The sequence below is a fragment of the Phocoena phocoena genome, chromosome 19 (genome assembly GCF_963924675.1).
Source record: "Phocoena phocoena chromosome 19, mPhoPho1.1, whole genome shotgun sequence".
Taxonomy (NCBI): Eukaryota; Metazoa; Chordata; class Mammalia; order Artiodactyla; family Phocoenidae; genus Phocoena; species Phocoena phocoena.
In genome coordinates this window covers 12,076,385-12,096,215 of record NC_089237.1, presented here as the reverse complement: position 1 = coordinate 12,096,215, position 19,831 = coordinate 12,076,385, and the positions used below count along the sequence as shown (strand labels likewise).

General features: G+C 57.3%; 2 protein-coding genes across 2 annotated transcripts; both read left to right on the top strand.

Moving 5' to 3' along the window:
* The first annotated feature begins 1,938 nt into the window (after positions 1–1,938).
* On the top strand, positions 1,939–8,393 carry NOTUM (notum, palmitoleoyl-protein carboxylesterase). The gene is made up of 11 exons (XM_065897703.1): positions 1,939–2,270; positions 3,397–3,449; positions 3,532–3,627; positions 4,158–4,218; positions 4,468–4,526; positions 4,924–5,026; positions 5,699–5,890; positions 6,005–6,105; positions 6,646–6,793; positions 7,809–7,856; positions 8,087–8,393. The coding sequence occupies exons 1-11, from the start codon at positions 1,939–1,941 to the stop codon at positions 8,391–8,393; spliced, it is 1,500 nt and encodes a 499-aa protein (XP_065753775.1).
* Positions 8,394–16,809: 8,416 nt separating this feature from the next.
* MYADML2 (myeloid associated differentiation marker like 2) lies at positions 16,810–17,733 on the top strand. Its single transcript, XM_065897831.1, has one exon. The coding sequence runs from the start codon at positions 16,810–16,812 to the stop codon at positions 17,731–17,733; it is 924 nt and encodes a 307-aa protein (XP_065753903.1).
* The last annotated feature ends 2,098 nt before the right edge of the window (positions 17,734–19,831 follow it).

The window sequence follows — 19,831 nt, the reverse complement described above, 5'->3', positions numbered from 1 at the left end:
GGTCTCCTACTTTGTCTTCTGAGAGCCTGGCCAGAGCAGCCTGCTGTGTCTGTGCACGGGGTGGGTGTTGTAACGTTTTAACCCTCAGCCCATTACTCAGCCCAGGGACTGGTGAGGAGGACAGCTCAGGAGGCAAAGGCAGGAGCAGGGTCCCCGGTGCTGCCAGAGCCTCTGGCAACCTCTATTCTCCTGCCCCAGAGGGGCTGCAAGTGCCTGCCAGGGGACACAGCTTCCCCACTGCCCCGAATTAGGAGGGAGCTCAGGAAGCTCTACCTCAGCTCTAGACCCAAAAGGCAAGGTCTGTTTCCTGTCTTTACAATGGTGTAATGACATCCACGGAGCTGTGGCTGGGAGGGGAATGAGAGGTCTACCAAAGCTGTCTATGGCACTTTGTGGGTGTGTGTGGAGGGCAAATAAATGCCCTTTTTTTTCTTTTGTCTGCCCACCTAGCCGGGAGGAAGCCTCCTAAGTAAACAGCTGCCCCCTCATCCCATTTTGATTTCTGAGGAGGAATCTCCTTCTGTCCCCAGTGAGGTGCACTGGGAAGGTGAGGTGATGGGGCAGATGCATTACGGTGCTTGGAGGTCACTGAACAGAAACCAAGCTGGCAGCTCTTCCATCCACGACCACCCCAGGGGCGGCTGGGACTGCGGGAGAGGTTCTTGGGGGTCCTTGGCATGGGGTGCAAAGCGAGGGCGCACGCGGGGAGGATCCAGGACCCCGCCCCGAGGCCCACCGACCTCGATAAGTGGCAGCGCCCCCACTGCCCTCCGAGGGCCGCCCAGAATCTGTCCACCCAGGCGCGGGACAGGGCGACTCCCCCGTGGCGCCGTGCCGCGGCGCCCAGTCTCTCCCGCAGGTCGCCGAGGGCGCCGGGGCCTCGCACCACACCTGTCCGCTTCTCCGGGAGGCCCCGGCGCCTCTGCTGCCGGCCCCTCGGCGCGGAGCCCTGTGTCCGCCGTCGCTTTGATCCCGGGGGCCCCGCTGGATAAAAGTCCCGGGAGGCTCCGCGCCAGCGCCAGAGGGGAGGCAGCCGAGCCGGGCGTACCAGGAGGCTGGCGCTGGGCGAGCGACGCCGAGGAGCCGGGGCCGCAGGGCCGCCCTCGCCGGCCGCGGTGAGCGCAGGGCTCCGGGCCGGTTCGGGGTGGGAGTTGCGGAGCGGGGTTCTGGTCGCCCGTGGGTTGCTGTGGGCCTGGGCGGCGGGGGCGAGGGGACCCCGGCGGCTCAGGTGAGCGCTCCCCCTGTGCCCCCAGCCCGTCGGGCCGACCCGCCCCGTGGCGGACGGAGCTCCCCCCGCGCGGAAAAGCCCCGCTCCTTCCCCACCGGCGCCCCCCCACGCCGCCCCTTCCAGTCGCCCGGGGGCGGGGGCGGCGGCGCCGGGCTGGCCGCGATGAATGAGCCGCCGGGGCCGCCGGGCCGCGCTGCCCCCCACGGAGCCGGGCCGGGAGCGCCTCCGGCGGCCGCGGCGGGATAGTCCAGGCCCCTCCGTCAGGCTTGCGGTTTGGGAAGAAAAGGCGATGCCTCCGCCAAGAAAAGAGCGAGCGCGGCCCCCTCCCCCTCCGCCGAGCCCGGGCGGCGGCGGTGGCGGCACTTCTAACGCGCGGGCACCCGGGCCGCCGCGGCCCCCGCAAACTACGCCCAGGCTCGGCCCCCGCCGCTCATTGGCGCGGGCCGGAGCCAGCGCACCCAGACCCTGCGCTGCCCTCGGCCGGACGCGCGCGGAGCCCCAGCTGCCCAGGCCGACGGCGCCCGGCCCGAGAGCCTCGACGCCGAGCCGCCCTCGCCTCCTCTGCCGGGCCCAACGCAGGGAGCGGGGCGAACGAGCAGGCGCGGCTGGCGCCCCGCGGCCCGGGTGCCCCCGGCCCGGCGCCCTCGCCACCGCGCCGCCTCAAGGCCGCCCGCTCTCCGCAGGTGGCCGCGGGCCCGAGCAGCGCGGCCATGGGCCGAGGGGTGCGCGTGCTGCTGCTGCTGGGCCTGCTGCACTGGGCCGGGGGCGGCGAGGGCAGGAAGACCTGGCGGCGCCGCGGCCAGCAGCCACCCCCGCCGCCGCCCCCGCCGCGGGCCGAGGCGGCGACGGCGGCTGGGCAGCCGGTGGAGAGCTTCCCGCTGGACTTCACAGCCGTGGAAGGCAACATGGACAGCTTCATGGCACAGGTCAAGAGCCTGGCGCAGTCCCTGTACCCCTGCTCGGCACAGCAGCTCAACGAGGACCTGCGCCTGCACCTCCTGCTCAACACGTCGGTGACTTGCAACGACGGCAGCTCGGCCGGGTAAGGCCCGCACCCACCCGCCGCGACCGGCGCGCCCCCGCCGCTGGCTTCGGGGCCGCGGGCCGCCTCGTCGCCGGCGGGTTCGCACCACCCGCCTCCCTGTCCCCGCTCAGACGCACGAAGTCTCTGCACTGAACCCTCCCTGCTGGCCGCAGCGGTGCTCGCCCACAGGGGAAAGGGCTCCCGTCGGGTCTCGGAGGCGCTGGCCCCGGAAGGGCCCTGCTCGGAGGCTTGCCGCGCGGGGGTGGGGCAGCGCTGGCAGCGCTGGTCGCGGGCCAGCCCGGGCACTGACCCCTCGGCCACCGGTGCCCAGCCCCTGTGCTCGCGTCCTTCGTTCCCTGGGCGGGGAGATGGCAGTCCGCGAGTGGCCCTGGCTCCAGCAGGAGGAGGTGACACAGGGGGGCGGGGAGAGTCCTGCCGTGCCCCCACCCCCACACCAGCTCTACTCGCCCCGTCTGCTCCCTGCTGCTGCCGGGACTGCCAGGGAGCCCAGCCAGCCAGAGGGACAGGCAGGGGGCGCAGGTGGGACAGAAGGACCTGGGGTGCAGCATTCACCCCTCTCCAGACGGAAGCAGATAAAAAAGAATGAAAGGCTGAGAGTTGGGGAGGGGTTGGGGGCGCCCATGCCCTCAGCGACTCCACAGCCCGAGGAACTGGACGTTAGGTCGGGCCTCGGAAGGAAGGCTGCGACCCTGCCTCGCTGGCGCCCTCGCCCCTCCACGCGCGCCTGTCCTACCCCAGTGCCCCTGCCCCACGCACACTCCTCCAGCGAGAGTGCTTTTCACTCTCCAAGCGCCACTGCGCGTCCCAGGAGGATCCCGAGCCCCAGCGAAGACCCCCCCACCCCCGCCCGGCCGCCAGCGCCGAGGTTACAGCGGGTCTCTCGCGGGGCGGGCCGTGGGGATTTTCCACGGACCACACAACCCCTCGCCGCCCTTCCCCGCCCCGCGAGCGCCACCTCCCGGGACTGGCTGGCCGGGCCGGGCGCGCTCTGCGGGGGCCTGGCCGCTGGCGCCCCCGTGCGGTCCGCGCGCGCCCGGCGACAGGTGGAATGACCCCTTCCTTCCTGGAGCTGGGCCCTCCTGCAGCCCCAGCTGACCGCCCGCTCCGCCCACTTCCCTTGCAGCTACTATCTGAAGGAATCCAAGGGCAGCCGGCGATGGCTACTGTTTCTGGAAGGTGCGTCCTAGGTGCGGAGGTGGCGGGGTGGGGGTGGGGGTCCACTCGGCACTGGACCCTGAGGTGGTGGCTGTGCCCGCAGGAGGCTGGTACTGCTTCAACCGGGAGAACTGCGACTCCCGATATGACACCATGCGGCGCCTCATGAGCTCCAAGGACTGGCCGCTCACTCGAACAGGTCAGCATGCCAGGGACTGACCAGGAGCCCCCACGAGGCGGGGTCGGGGGGCGGTGGTGGTGGCGGGGGAAGGGGCTCACAATTGGAAGTCCTGGAAGAAGCTCCTCCTCTTTCACTCCCTAGAGGCCCAGAGAGGCCCCACCCCAACCATCCCCCCCCCAAAGTTAGGGATCATTCATTCTCACCTTTCATTCTTCTTCCACAGGTAACTTCCCAGGGGTCACCCTGGCTGTGCAGTACACAGCTGGTCCCTAGGTCAAAATATCTGGTGGAAGGGGGGAGGTTGAGGGCCATGTCCAGATGTCACAGCCTGGCTGGTCATCCTGGCCATGGGGACTCCGTGGAGTAACTAAACCCATCCATTCATTCCCCACTTCCTCAGCCACCTTGGTTCAGGTGGGTGTCACCACCCACCTCCTTGCTGTGGCCGAGTAGGATGCCCCCACAGCCCCACACCTTCCTATAGTCCTCACCCCTGCATGCCCCCTCCCACCAGAAAGACCCACTGCCTCTGTCCTCCCCTGCCACAGGCACGGGGATCCTGTCCTCCCAGCCAGAGGAGAACCCCCACTGGTGGAACGCCAACATGGTGTAAGAGGGAGCCGGAAGGTCTTTCCTTGGGGGTCCTGTCCTTGGGGGTCCTTCCTGGAGGATCCTTCCTGAGAGGTCCTTAGGGGGGAGTCCCTCCTTGGGGATCCCATCCTTGAGGGGGTCTGGTCCTGGGAGAGGTCTTCCTAGGGGGTTCCTGTCCTCAGGAGTCCTTTCTGAGGAGGGTGGTCCTTCCTGGGGTCCTCGGGCAACAGAGAAGCATGGCGGGCTCACACCATCCCTGTGTCACAGCTTCATCCCCTACTGCTCCAGCGATGTCTGGAGTGGGGCTTCATCCAAGTCTGAGAAGAGTGAGTCCCCTGCCTTCCCCCAACTCCCCCCCACCCCTGACAGAGGCAGGGCAGGGAGGACGGAGCTTCTGGAGAAATACAGACTTTCAGCCTTGTAACTCCCTCTAACCCGTTGATAGTGTGTCCCAGGGTGCCTGCCCTCAGCACCCATTGCCTGGCTTGTCCATGGCTGGCCTGACCCCGGGGCATCCTCACTCCTGGGTGTTCCCTGTGGGAGAGCCCCCAGCACAGCCTTGTGCACCTAACCCACCTCCCTCTAGTCTACCCAGACCCTGTTCCCATCCCCTCTAAGACCCTCCAGAGCCCCAGCTATAGCCCTCCTTCTGCCAACCTGGGGGTGGGAGGCCTTGCTCTGTGTCCAGGCCCCCACTTGAAGCCACCCTCTTTCTCTGTGCAGACGAGTACGCCTTCATGGGTGCCCTCATCATCCAGGAGGTTGTGCGAGAGCTCCTGGGCAAAGGGTTGAGCGGGGCCAAGGTGCTGCTGCTGGCAGGGAGCAGGTGGGCTGGGCAGGGGCTGGGGTGGGAGTGTGGATGGAAGGGAGAAGATGGGGCTGAGCCAGGGCAAATGCATGACCGGGAGGCTCAGCATCACGGGGCATCTCAGAGGTTCGGCTCCCAGGTGCTACGTAGCTGGAAGCTGTCCAGAGGATGCTTCTGGGTCCATGGTTGTTGGGTGTGAGGGAAGCCTTGGACTGCAGTGACCTAGGCAGTTGGTTAGGGGTTAGCTGTGAACCCATGTAACACCAGGGCTGGGGTCCCTGTAGGCAGGATCACACCTGCTGGTCACTGTATCCCAGCAGGCATGTAGGGGACCCAGGGGACATCCAAGGAATGGACGGAGGGGCCTGGGGCACCTAGTTCATCTTAATTTTCAGATAAGGAAACTGAATCAGAGAGAGAGAGGAAGGGAAGGAGGGGTGGGAGGAAGTGGGATGACCTGACACTTAGTGCTGGGTCAGTGCCGGGAGCTCTGCCAGGCCTTCTCTGCCTCCAAGACCTCGAAGGGCCTAGGGGACTTACACATGAACACAGAACGTGTTGGCAGCTCAGAATGCTCTCAGATCCCTGCCCGCTCGGGGATGGGCTTGGGGATGGGCTTGGGGATGGGCGGGCCCTGGCGGGTGAGTGTCCTCCTCATCTGCCTGGCCTGACATCCCGCCTTCCCTGCAGCGCGGGGGGCACAGGAGTGCTGCTGAACGTGGACCGCGTGGCCGAGCAGCTGGAGGAGCTGGGCTATCCAGCCATCCAGGTGCGGGGCCTGGCTGACTCTGGCTGGTTCCTGGACAACAAGCAGTACCGCCGCACAGACTGCATTGACACCATCACCTGCGCGCCCACGGAGGCCATCCGCCGGGGCATCAGGTGCCCTGGGAGGGAGGGCCCATCCTGTTCAGAGGGCCTGGGGTGTGGTGGCATCTGTGGGTGGAGAAGCTCATGGGAGGCCAGGGGCAGCCTAACCTGCGGCATGTGGCCTAGGTACTGGAATGGGGTGGTCCCGGAGCGCTGTAGGCGCCAGTTCAAGGAGGGCGAGGAGTGGAACTGCTTCTTTGGCTACAAAGTCTACCCAACCCTGCGCTGTGAGTGGGCATATGGGGCGGCGGGGGGTGTTTAGACTGTCTGCGCCTGCTGGAAACCCAGCCTGGAGTCCAGCCCTCAGAGGCTAGGCCCAGAGACCACTGTCCCACCTAGGATGGGTGACAAAGTCATCTGGGCTTGGCTGGGACTTTCCTGGTCTTGGCACTAGCAGTCCACTTGGTTCGAGGCAAACCAGGATGGTTAGTCATGTTTCCACATCCACGGTGAGGAATGCGCTTTGGAGCTGGATCCCAGTGCTGCCCCTGTGTGGGGCCTTGGCTGTTCCCCCCAGCCCCACACTTGAAGGGACATCATCACCATGTTTTGGTCAAAGTAGAGTCCCTGGGAGCCAGGCCAAGGTGCGGGGAGGGAACAAGGCATCTCTTCAAGGAAGAGTGCTGGGGATGCTGGGGGCCGGCACCCTGCACAGAGAGCCCGGTTGGCCTGTGAGCCTGCTATGGAGCTGACTGCAGCCTCGGGCCCCTGAGCCTGGGGTGGGGGGCAGAGCACCGAGGCGAGGCCCATCTGAGCCGTCCCCCCAGGCCCGGTGTTCGTGGTACAGTGGCTGTTTGACGAGGCCCAGCTGACTGTGGACAATGTGCACCTCACGGGGCAGCCGGTGCAGGAGGGCCAGTGGCTGTACATCCAAAACCTGGGCCGTGAGCTGCGGAACACACTCAAGGACGTGCCGTGAGTGTGTTGGGGACCCCACTCAGCCCCCACCCCAAATATACAGTAAACCACTTGACTTAAAAAGAGAGAGAGGCCTCAAAGATGGAAAACAGGAAGCAGCCAAGGGGTCCTTGAGTACGTGACAAACTGTGGTCTACGTAGACAAGGGGATTTTACCCAGCGCTAGAAAGAAGTGAGCGATTGAGCTGCAAAAAGACAGGAGGAACCTTAAAGGCGTGTTACCAAATGAAAGAAACCAATCTAAAAAAGCTACATGCTGTGTGATTCCAACTCTATGTCATCCTGGAAAAGGCAAAACTACGGACACAGTAAAAAGATCAGTGGCTGCCAGGGGTTGGGGGAGAGAGGTATGAATAGGTGGAGAACAGGAATTTTAGGCCTGAGGAACTACCGTGTATGGTATGGTACCACAATGGTGGATACACGGCATTATCCATTTGTCCAAACTCATAGAACGTACAACACCAAGAGTGAACCCTGATGTAAGAGTGAACCCTGATGTACAGACTCTGGGTGGTAATGTTGTAAGAGTGAACCCTGATGTACAGACTCTAGGTGGTAATGATGTGTCAGTGTAGGTTCATTGATTGTAACAAATGTACCAGCTGGTGGGGGTTGTTGATGATGGAGGAGGCTGTGCGTGTATAAGAGCAGGGGATAAATGGGAGCTCTCTATGCCTTCCATTCAATTTTGATGTGAACCTAAAACTTCAATTAAAAGCTAAAGTATATTAAGAAAGAAAAACAAAATATTCACCTGTCCAGGAGAGCCCCCACTCCGAGCAGGATTTGGAGGCCGGAAGGGACAGGGGTTAGTAGGGAGCATGTGTGCTGGGGGGGGACAAGGCCTTGGGGAGCCGCTGGCTGGCACAGCGGCAGGAGGGAAGTAGGACCCAAGCAGGGGACAGCCTCCCAGTAGAGGGGGCTGGAGCTGCTGTGACCTGTGGGCTTTGGGGGTGGGGAAGGGCTGAGGTGGGACATGGTTGCTCACAGGTTGTCTTCTCCCCAACAGGGCCAGCTTTGCCCCTGCTTGCCTCTCCCACGAGATCATCATCCGAAGGTCAGTGTCACCAAGCCTCAGGACAGCTCGCATCTATGACTCTCGCTCGAAGCATCTGCAGTGCCCCCACCCCCAGCAGGCCTGCCCACCGGCCTCCCCGGCTCTGGCTCCTTTCGGGGGCTTTCAAAATCACTTAGACAACCCACTCTGTGGCAAGAATTCACTGGTAGCAACGCCGTCCTCTGCTTTGGCCACACCTGAGTGACCCCCACCTGGGTTTCTGTCTGCAGCCACTGGACAGACGTCCAGGTAAAGGGGACCTCGCTGCCCCGGGCACTGCACTGCTGGGACAGAAGCCTCCACGACAGCCACAAGGCCAGCAAAGCTCCCCTGAAGGGCTGCCCCATCCACCTGGTGGACAGCTGCCCCTGGCCCCACTGCAACCCCTCTTGCCCCACCATCCGGGACCAGTTCACGGGGCAGGAGATGAATGTGGCCCAGTTCCTGATGCACATGGGCTTCGACGTGCAGACAGTGGCACAGCAGCAGGGCCTGGAGCCCAGTAAACTGCTGGGGATGCTGAGCAGCGGGAGCTAGGGCCCCGCCCACCTGCCCTCCAGGCCCTCCTGCCCTCCTAGGGCCGCAGGGCCCCGGCCATCCCCATCCTGGGTCTGGATGCCCTCCCCTGGCAGCCTTCACTGCCTCTTTCCCACTGCCTCTGGGAGGCCCAGCCTGAGATGGACCCACCGTCAGCCCAGCTGTGGCCCTGGGCCCCCTCCCATCCCTCCCTCCTGACTCCCGCCTCCAGCCCACAGTGGGGAGTCAGGAGCACTGGATTCCTCAGCCCCCAGCCCAGAAGGCCCCGCCCCAGCCCAGCCCCCAGCCTCGCCTGCCCTTTTGTAGTATTTTATAAAGTGACTTTTTTTATTACTTTAATTTTTTAAAAAAGAAAAATAAGCAAGAAATATATAGTGAATGATATTGTTTTGTAACATATTTTTTTTAAATAATGAAGAAAAAAGATAACAAAAGAGCCTCACCCTGTAGATGTGTTTATTTGAGGGGGCACTTTGCCCACTTCACACCCCTCCCCCAACCCCGACTCTCACCCCCCGTCCAGGGCGGCAGAGAGACTGGGGGTGACCACGGGGCCTCTTGCCCTTCAATCCCTGTTCCTTCTGTTCATCGTTTCAGCAAACAGCAGTGATGGGCTTGTTTCGGGCGAGCCCCCAGCAAGGTTTTATGCTCCCTTTCCTCTTTATTTTGTTCTTGGGGTGACCTTCACGCCGCAACCCCGCCATTTCTAAGTGCATGACTCAGCATTTGTACATCCACAAGGTTTGTCTCTACCAGCAACCTCCACTTTCAAAACTTTATCACAAAACACTCCCTACCCAGCTAACACTTTCTTAGAAGTTTGTATTGTGTTTATTTTCACTACGTCACACATGCACATGGTCCAGAATTTGAAAGAAGCAAAGCTTTGGAGGGTGAAAATTCTCCCTCTGGCCAGCCCCTGGCTCTGTATCTGTGGCTAGTCCCAGAGGACCTGGCCTCCCATAAACATGTACACACACACACACACACACACACACACACACACACACTACTTTTCCTTCCACATGTGACTGCATGCCATACACTTGCCGCCTGGTTTCTACTTCCCGTTGCATCTTGGGGCCGCGGAGAGCTCCATGCTGGCGGGACATGACCAGTGAGCAATGAGCTCTGTGCTTCATACCCTTTTCAGGTACGAAGGGTGCAGCGTGGCTAGCCTGTGTCAGCATCACTGCACGCGGCCGTCGTCTCTGTGGGATGCACCCAGAAGTGGCATGTGGGTCAAAGACAGTAAGCAAGCACCTGTGGTTTCAGTGACACACTGATAAGCGCCCCCCCAGGTGGCCAGGTCATGATCCTCCAACAGACGTGGCTTCCTCAGCACTCCCTGCATTAAGTGTCCCATGCACGTGGCACCCTGATTCCTCCAGGCGCCAGGCAAGTAGGTCTTATTATAAAACCCCAATTTACAGATAAAGAAACTGAGGCCCAAAGAGGATATGTGAAGGGTTGAAGGGACAGAGGGAGGATTCATGCCTGGGCTCTGCTCCCAGCCTCCGACCACCCAGCCTCTCTCAGGGAGTCTGCAGCCCCTGTCCCAGAGTAGGGAGAATCACAGAGACCCCATCGTCTCACTCGCGCCAAGACTGGGGGTGTCCCCTGAGGTCTCATCAGCTCTGGGCCCACCTGTGGCCCACTCATTACCAATGTCAGCTTCCCCAGGGGGAGCTAAGTGGCCCAATCATGGTTTTCTCTGTGGACCACTCTTGTGGGAAGCCACGGAGTCCCAGTGGCCAAGGGAAACAGTGAGGTCAGGGAGCGGGGTGGCAAAAGGCTAGAGATGAAAGAAGGGGTACCCAGGGGCAGCTGCTGGTTTGGGGGAGCAGCCCCATCCTTGGCCTCCCTGGAGGGCCATGGACAGGTCTCCCCATGCGACAGTGGGCTCCCAGCGGGAGAGGGGGCTGGGAGGACCTGGAAGGGGCCTGGCCTTCACCTACCTGGGGAGACTTGTTCAGAGGGAGGGGCCCACGCTTCGGTCAGAGCTGGGTGGGGGGGACCCCGGAGGTGCTGGCGCAAGACCAGTTCCTTGTGTGGAGAAGGGCGGCAGGCAGTGACATCAGCACAGATAGAGATGTCTTGCTCTGTTTGAGGTGGGCTGAAAAGAGTCAGAGGGTAGCTTTGTGTGTCTCAGGCATGCCAGGCCCACTGAATGTTATACTTGTGGGTTAGGCCCAGTGGGATTTCACCAAATGAATAAATCCCTTCTCCCCATGTTCCTGACAAAGAAGGAACATGGGAGAAAGGCCTACCTCCAGCCTCTGTGCTTTACCGTGGGGACTAGTGGCAAAATGAGCCCAGGACCCGTAAGGACAGTGGGTGACGCCAAACCTGCAGTGCTCAGTGAGCCATCGATGTGACACACTGACTTCCCGACTTTTCTTTTTCTATTTTTTGTCCGTGCCACGCGGCATGCGGGATCTAAATTCCCTGACCAGGGATCGAACTTGTGCCCCCTGCAGTGGAAGCTCGAATTCTTAACCACTGGACACCAGGAAGTCCCCAACTTTTCTAGAAATGTTGCTGCTTTACATTTTCCACATCACAGGCTTCCCGTAGCAGCAAAAATGCTCAGGACAGAAGCAACCAAGATTTCTTTTCAGTAGATGAACGGGTAAATAAACTGCAGTCCATCCAGACAATGGACCGTTACTCAGCACTAAGAAGAAATGAGCTATCAAGCCATGAAAAGACTGGAGGAACCTTAAATGCATATTATTAAGTGAAGGAAGCCAATCAGAAAAGGCTACATATGGTGTGATTCCAACTCTATGACATTCTAGAAAAGGCAAAACTATGGGGACAGTAAAAAGATCACTCGTTGCCGGGGGTGAGGATGGGGCTGACTAGGTGGAGCACAGAGGATTCTTAGGGCAAAGAAACAACTCTGTATGGTCCCACAATATGGTGGGTACATGTCATTACACATTTGTCCAAATTCATAGAAGGTACAAAACCAAGAGTGAATGCTGATGTAAACTGTAGACTCTGGGTGATGATGACAGATCAGTGTGGGTTCATCGATGGTAAAAAATCAATGGTACATCACGCTGGTGGGGATGTAGATAATGGGGAGGCTGTGCCTGGTTAAGGGCAGGGAGTATACGGGACTCTCGGTGCTTTCTGCTCAGTTTTGATATGAGCCGTGTTGAGAGCACGGACCCTTGACGTGACGTGGTGAAAACAGCAGCTCCAAGAGGACAAAGACTCTGGCCTCCCTTGTTCGTTGCTGTTTCTCAGCGCCTAGAATGAGGCCTGGCACTCAGCAGCTATTGCAGAAGAACTTGTTTAGTGAATGAAAACATTAATCAGAAGCAATAGAAAAAAAAGTAATAACACACTCCGGGAAATTTTAAAGCCACAGGGAGACGTGAAGAGAAGACACTCCAGGATACTTTAAAGCCACAGGGAGACGCGAAGAGAAGAAACCCAGAGGTTTTGGTAAAACCTGATATATGTGTACTACCTAGTTTTAATGACCTTTGCAGGCCCTTTTAGGAAAATTCTTTAAATATATTTTGAATAACATTGCTTTATTTGTACATGCAAATACTTGTTACAATGTGTGAAAGTTCACTCCAGCAGCAATGAGCACACCTGGCACCCAGACCTTAGTCTCTTACACCATCTCCAATAAGAGGAACCAGGGCTCCTTGGAAAACACCTAGCGGGAAACGTGCAGGATGAGCCCCGGGCATCTTGCAGTGCCTGCAGTGAGGAGGTGCCGAAAACCCCACCCCCATTGATGGGGGTACGTAAGGGGACACATAGAAGGCTTTGAGCAACAGAATAAAAAAATATAGTTTTGCACTATAACTCAAAGTATAAAATAAATGTATAAAGTATAAAATAAAATAAATTTATAAATAAATTATAAATAATTTATTTATAAATAAATTAAATTTATAAATAAATTATAAATAATTTATTTATAAATAAATTAAATTTATAAATTAAATATAATAAAATAAATTAAAATAAAATAAATTAAGTGGGGGAGAAAAAAAATCTCTTTGCAGAGTTCCAAATAATTTATGTCGATACTGTCCCCTCAAGGGGGGGAAGCATACACCCCCCTTAAGCGTGGGCCACGCATGGTGACATCCCACCCCCAGAGAGAACAGGATGGAAAGGGGGAGAAAGAGGAACTCCCCAGTGGAGACACCTGACAGACACACCTCAGCCAAGTGACCAAGGGCACAGCCACGGTGAGGAGTCATGTTGAGAGCACAGGCCCTGAAGGGATGTAATGAGAAGGGCACTTTCCCTCTGTGGTCTTCCTCCCCCAAACCCACAAGCCCAGACTGATAATGAGAAAGACATCAGACAAACTAGCAGAGGGACAGTCTGCACCTCCTTGCCCAGCCCTCCTTCAAACCGTCGGGGTCGTTCAAACCAGGAAAGTCTGAGAGACCGTCCCAGCCAAGAGCAGCCAGAGGAGATGTGGTGACTAAATGTCCCACGGGGGATCCGAGACAAGTCCTGGAGCAGCAGGAGGGCATGATGTTAAAACTGGGGAAACCTGAATAAAGTATTCACTTTGCTTAATAATAGTGTATTAATAATGATTTATCAATATTGGCTCATTAATTGTAACAAATGTCCCATAAGATGTTCCCAATAGGGGAATTCCCTGGTGGTCCAGCGGTTAAGACTCCACGCTTCCACTGCAGGGGGCCCAGGTTCAATCCCTGGCTGGGGAACTAAGATCCTGCAGTCTGCGTGGTGCAGCCAAGTAAAATAATAAAGAGAATTAAAAAAAAAAAAAAAAAAGGTGTTCCCGATAGAACACACTGGATATGAGGTATATGGGAGCTCTATCAGTGCAGTTTCTTTTTGCATCTACAGCTGTTCTAAGAAAATAAAGTCTATTTAAAAATTTTGTAAAAGGAAGGTTTTTTTTTTTTAATCTTTTTTACTTTTTTGGACGCACTGTGCAGCACGCGGGATTTTAGTTCCCCGACCAGGGACTGAACCCATGACCCCTGCAGTGGAAACTCAGAGTCTTAACCACTGGACCGCCAGGGAAGTCCTGTTTTCAATTTTTATTTTTTATTTTATTTTTCAAAGCAAGTTTTGTATTCATACAAGAATATAAACCTATTTATACTTCATTTATTATTTTTCATTTATTTATTTTAAAATTATTTATTTTTGACTGGGTTGGGTCTTTGTTGCTGCGTGGGGGCTTTCTCTAGTTGCTGTAAGCCAGGGCTACTCTTTGTTGTGGTGTGTGGGCTTCTCACTGCGGTGGCTTCTCTTGTTGAGGAGCAAGGGCTCTAGGCGCGCGGGCTTCAGTCGTTGTGGCTCTCCAGCTCTAGAGTGCAGGCTCAGTAGTTGTGGCACACAGGCTTAGTTGCTCCACGGCATGCGGGATCTTCCCGGACCAGAGCTCGAACCCGTGTCTCCTGCATTGGCAGGCGGATTCTTAACCACTGAGCCACCAGGGAAGCCCTACTTCATTTTTTTTTAATTATTCTTTTTTTCTGGTTTAGGAAGTAGTGCCTATTTATTTTAAAACTGGAAAACACTGAAAACCCAAAGAAGAACCAAAGCACCTCGGACGTGACAGTGGGGCATCTCAGGCTTTTACTCAGCCTTTCTCTCTCTTCAGAGGCACATGTGCCCACAGGTCCTTTTGTCTTCACGCAGATCGCTGCCCTTGTGATCTCCCACCACGTTACCTGATCTTCTATGAGGCGACTTCAGGGCATCCTAAGTGTCCCACATGTGGATGTGCTCAAGTTTACTCCCCAATCCCTACTGATGAACTTTAAGTGATTTCCGGCCAAATTTACTTTGTTGATATTTCCACGCTGTGGGAAGCTGTCAATTTAGAATCGCTCTGTTTCTGAAATTGTAACACGTTAGCAAAGCTCACGAGCAGAAAACATTGTCACCAAGTAGCCCAGTGGCCAAGCAGCTGGGAGTTGGTGTCTAGAATTGGGAGCATGGCCTATGGCAGGGTCCAGGAAGCCTCGCCATGGTCCAGCCATGAAGCAGCCGCCCAGACCGTGGTGGGGACCCCGAGCTACCCTGGGCCCTGTGGGCGGGCAGAGCTAGAACGGCAAAGCAAGGAAAGATGATTTTGTTGTGATTTGTTCTCAGATTCTCACGGCCTCTTTCAGAGAAGGAGCTGATAATTTTTAAATTATTTATTATTATTATTTTTTAAAGAATCATTTTTATTTATTTTTGGTTGCGTTGGGTCTTTATTGCTGCATGTGGGCTTTCTCTAGCTGTGGAGAGCGGGGGCTCCTCTTCATTGCAGTGCGTATGCCTCTCATTGCAGTGGCTTCTCTTGTTGCATAGCACGGGCTCTAGGTGCACGGGCTTCAGTAGCTGAGGCACACGGGCTCAGTAGTTGTGGCTCGCGGGCTCTAGAGGCCGCTGGCTGGGACACTTCAAAAAATTCAGTGTTATGAAATATTTAAAAAGCAGAGACTATTCCAGAATAAAGGAAAATGAGAGACATGACAGCCAAATGCAATGTATAATTCCAAACAGATCCTGGTGCAAAAATTAAAAATGCTATAAAGTGTAGTTTGGGGGCAGGTGGGGGAAAACTGCAGGACTGTATATTAGGTGATCATTCGTCATTTTCCCAAGTGTGGTCGCTGTGTTCAGGCTCTGTAGGAAAACGGCCTTGCTTTTAGGAGGTGTCCGTGGAAGTATCTAGGGGAGAACTGTCATATCTCCAGAATTAATTAATGTTATTATTAATTATTAATGGGGGGGAGAGAGAGCACAAACAGGGCAAAGTATTAATTATTCTTTTTTTTTTTGGCTGCAGCCCGCGGCATGCGGAACTCCCCTGACCAGGGATTGAACCCTGCGCCCCCTGCAGTGGAAGCACGGAGTCTTAACCACTGGACCACCAGGCAAGTCCCAAAATATTAATAATTCTTAAATCTGGGTGAAAGATATATGAGTGCTCATTGTGCTATTTTGCAACTCTTCTGTAAATTTGAAATTTTCCTAAATGAAAAGTTGGGGGAAATACACATAAGGCTGTATATATAGTGTGAGAGGGGATTGGTTCCAGGACCCCCTAGGATACCAAAATCCACTGATGCCCAAGTCCCTTGTACAAAATGGCATAGTATTTGTGTATAACTTATGCACATCCTCCCGTACACTTTATTTTTATTTATTTATTTATTTATTGGTCAAATTGCTCGGCTTGTGGGATCTTAGTCACCCGACCAGGGACTGAACCTAGGGACACGGCAGTGAAAGTCTCAAGTCCTAAGCACTGCACCGCCAGGGAATTCCCCTCCCATATACTTTAACTTATCTCTAGATGACTTATAATACCTAATAGAAAGTCAATGCTGTGTAAATAGTTCCTGGCTCATGCCAAATTCAAGCTTTGGTTTTTGGAACATTCTGGAATTTTTTCCCCCAATATTTTCAATCTGCTGTTGGTTGAATCCGTGGATAGGGAACCTGTGGATACAGAGGGCCAACTGTATACACGGGATGTTCATAGGGGTTGAATCTAGGAGATAGAATTACAGGCAAATTAATTACAGGCAGATTAATTGCTGGCAATCTTTCCTTCTCTTTTTCTGTGCTGATTGGGCCTGAGCGTGTACTACTTTTACAGTCAGAAAAATTTCTTTTCCTTTTCAAAAACATTTCATATACTTTTAATATTTTAGACTAAAACTGGGAGAGTTGAGTTTTTCCTAGGTATTTACATGTCTAGGAGAGACAAGTAAAGTGCTCCATTATGATCCCCCCAAATAATAACTAAAACTTAACTCCCCCAGGTCAGGCTGGGGGCTGTGAGAAGAATGAGGGTGGGCACCCATGGGAGGGGGCACAGGATCTCCACTCCCCTTTCCCACCACCTCCCAGGAATCCGAGCTGAGTGTGGGCCAAGGGACAATGACAATGGGGTCCTGAAACCATCCCAGCTCTGAACCGAGCCCTGCAGGGCTCCCAGATCCCCCACTGCCGCCCTCTCCTCCCTGTGCCCCTCCCCCTTGAAGCTGCTAGAGCTGGGTCGCCTGGTCCTCTCTGCTCTTCTCCCTCCCCCTCCCCCACGGGCAGTGGCACCGACTGACCGACAGAAGCAGGTGCTTTGGAGGTGGGGGTGGTGCCAGCAGCCAAGGGGTTAATGGTCCCGGCAGGGGCTCGATGGATCACAAGGGTCAGATGTCCCTCCTGGATAGGGACAGGCACAGGCACGCAAGCTGCTATTCCCGGGCTCTGATCACGGTCACCTATTTATAGAGCTGGGGGGGCCTCGGCCCTCCCCACACAGGCGGTGGAGAGGCTGCTCTGCTGCAATGTCACCAGCGTCACTGCCACTGCAGGCTGCTGGCGTGTGCCGCTGCCGCAGGCTCCGGGGCCACCAGGCACCGTGTGAAGCAGAGACTCGGCCGGCCACATGGGCAGCACCATGGAGCCCCCCGGGGGTGGGTACCTGCACCTGGGCGCTGTGACATCGCCTGTGGGCACGGCCCGCGTGCTGCAGCTGGCCTTTGGCTGCACCACTTTCAGCCTGGTGGCCCACCGGGGCGGCTTCGATGGCGTCCAGGGCACCTTCTGCATGGCCGCCTGGGGCTTCTGCTTCGCGCTCTCGGTCCTGGTGGTGGCTTGTGAGTTCACCCGGCTGCACAGCTGCCTGCGCCTGTCCTGGGGAAACTTCACAGCAGCCTTCGCCATGCTGGCCACGCTGCTATCCGCCACAGCTGCGGTCATCTACCCACTGTACTTCACCCAGCTGGAGTGCCTACCCGAGCCCGCGGGCTGCACAGCCAGGGACTTCCGCCTAGCAGCCAGCGTCTTCGCCGGGCTCCTCTTCCTGGCCTATGCCACGGAGGTGGCCCTGACCCGGGCCCGGCCAGGCCAGGTGGCCAGCTACATGGCCACAGTGTCGGGACTCCTCAAGATCGTCCAGGCCTTTGTGGCCTGCATCATATTTGGGGCGCTGGTCCACGACAGCCGCTACGGGCGCTACGTGGCCACCCAGTGGTGTGTGGCCGTCTACAGCCTGTGCTTCCTGGCCACAGTGGCCGTGGTGGCCCTGAGCGTGATGGGCCACACGGGGGGCCTGGGCTGCCCCTTCGACCGTGTAGTGGTGGTGTATACCTTCCTGGCTGTGCTCCTCTACCTCAGTGCTGCAGTGATCTGGCCTGTCTTCTGCTTCGACCCCAAGTACGGTGAGCCTGGGCGCCCCCCCGACTGCCTGAGGGGCAGCTGCACCTGGGACAGCCAGCTGGTGGTGGCCACCTTCACCTATGTCAACCTGCTCCTCTACGTCGCTGACCTGGCTTACTCCCAGAGGATCCGCTTCGTGCCTACCTTGTAGCCCGACAGGCAGCGGCCCACCCACCTCTGCTCTCCAGGGCCTCAGGCACCATGGGGGACCCAGGTGAGCCCAGACCTCCAGAGACAAGCCAGAGGGAGGCAGCCGGTAGAGCCGTGACTGGGCTTCTGGCAGTGCTCAACAGCTCATCTCGGGGAGGGGCAGAGGGGGCAGAACAGGTCACGGGGAAGGAGTCTCTGCCAGGCAGCTCCCAGCCCCTCTCTTTCCATGTCTATCTCTCTTGGTCTCTGTCTCTCTCCATCTCGCTTCATTTGCTGGCACACCCTGCCTCCGTGCTGGCCACTGTAACACATGAGAAGACTTTGAAGCAGGTGCTGTTGTGACCCACTTTGCAGATGGGGACCTTGAGGCTAGGATTAAGAAGTTGGCCCCAAGCGTCCATAAACGTCTGGAGACCACATTTGGGCTGAGTAAACTAAGTAGTGTGAAAAAGGAGCGTGGTGAGCCTGCGCTTCCTCTAGCCTTGAAGGGGCAGTTCCTGGAAACCTGGAAGGACAGCTATCCAAGCACGGCCCTGCTGGGGTATCTGTGCCAACTCGAGGAGGAGCTGGGAATCAGGACCCCGCCTTGCCGCCTCTCAGCGGCCACAGCTTTGGAAGCTGAGCAAGGACTGTGGTGTGGTCACACAGGACAGCCTCATCATGCTGGAGACAGTGCAGGCTTGGAGGGACCCATGGGGCGGCAACACTGACAAGAGCACAGCATGCTAAGGAGAAGCTGGGTTCCCACCCAGGCAGGGAGCCGCCACTGGGCCCCTGCTGTCTGCCCCGATGCGGCAGCTTCTGCAGTGCCTGCCATGGGCCCCGGGGGGCTGGCCTAGGGCAGCCCTGACCCAGGGGAGGACCAGCCTGGGGCAGCCACTGGGGCATGGAGCCTGGGCACCAGGCATCACCCTGGTGCTCACAGGCCCACCACCTCTGTTCAAGTGTTCATTTGCCTGGCTGCCAACCACGAGGGCCTCCTGGGGCCATTGCCCTCCACACTCCAGGGAGCTTCTCCCACTCAAGAACCCAGACTGGGCCAGCCCAGAGCAGCGCACTAGCTGCCGAAGCACAGCAGCCGCTCAGCCCATAGTCTGGCCCCTGGCCTTGAGCAGGAACTAAACACCAACGCTGATTTGCATGGAGAAGTTTCTGCTTAGGGGGTGGTAGCCAGAGGGGGTGGTGGCCAGCTGTACCTCCTGGGTCATCCACCAGCATGTTCCCAGAGAAGAGACTAGACTGGGCTTGGCTGAGGAAGGAGGCAGCTGCGGGAGGGCTGGGGCACTCTGGGGGTAAGAGTGGTCTCCTGAGGAAGTAGTGTCCTCTCCCCAGGTGGATGACAGCAAAGGGGAGGATGGGGGTGGGGAGCTCTCGGCACTCACCACCACCGCTGGGGTTTCCAAGGGCCCTGGGCATAGCAGTGGGCAGAGGGGCTGCTACACTCGTGGCAGCAGAGTCCAAGCAGCTGTTAGGCACGGGGTCCAAGGGCTCCCTGTGCTGGCACCATGCACAGTGTGAGAGAAGTGGCCTGCCTGCCCGCTGGGGAGGGCACACGCACAGGGGTCCTTTACCTGGAGAAGCCCGTCTTCAGCAGCAGATCCCTGAGGGGGCAGGGGCCCCTGTGTCCTGAGGCATCCTGAGGGCCCTGCTGGCTGAGGGAGGGCGGGGGTTGGGAGTGTGTTACCAGGTGACAAAGGAGCATATGGGCCACACCCTTCCCAGCTCACAGGGAGGCCTAGACAGTCTTCCTTTTCTAATCAAATTTCTGAAATGAGTTAACCGTCACCAACTCCCAATTTCCTCACTGTCCTATGGACTTCTGCCCCCAGAGCTCCACCCACCCTAAGTTTCAAAGATCCTGAGGGGGAGAGAGAGGAGGCAAGGGGTTCCAGGGCTCAAGATAAGCATGGCAGATGTCATCTGGCCTCCGGGAGGCTGCCCTGGGGATTGTCTTCATGCTATTCTCTCCCTGGATCAGAGGACTCTTGCTCTTTGGAGGAAGGAGTTATTTGTCGTTGTCACTTGAGAAACAATACTTTTTAAAGGATGGACTCTGTTCTCTGATTATATACAGTCAGTTAAAATGGAGTGGGACCCCC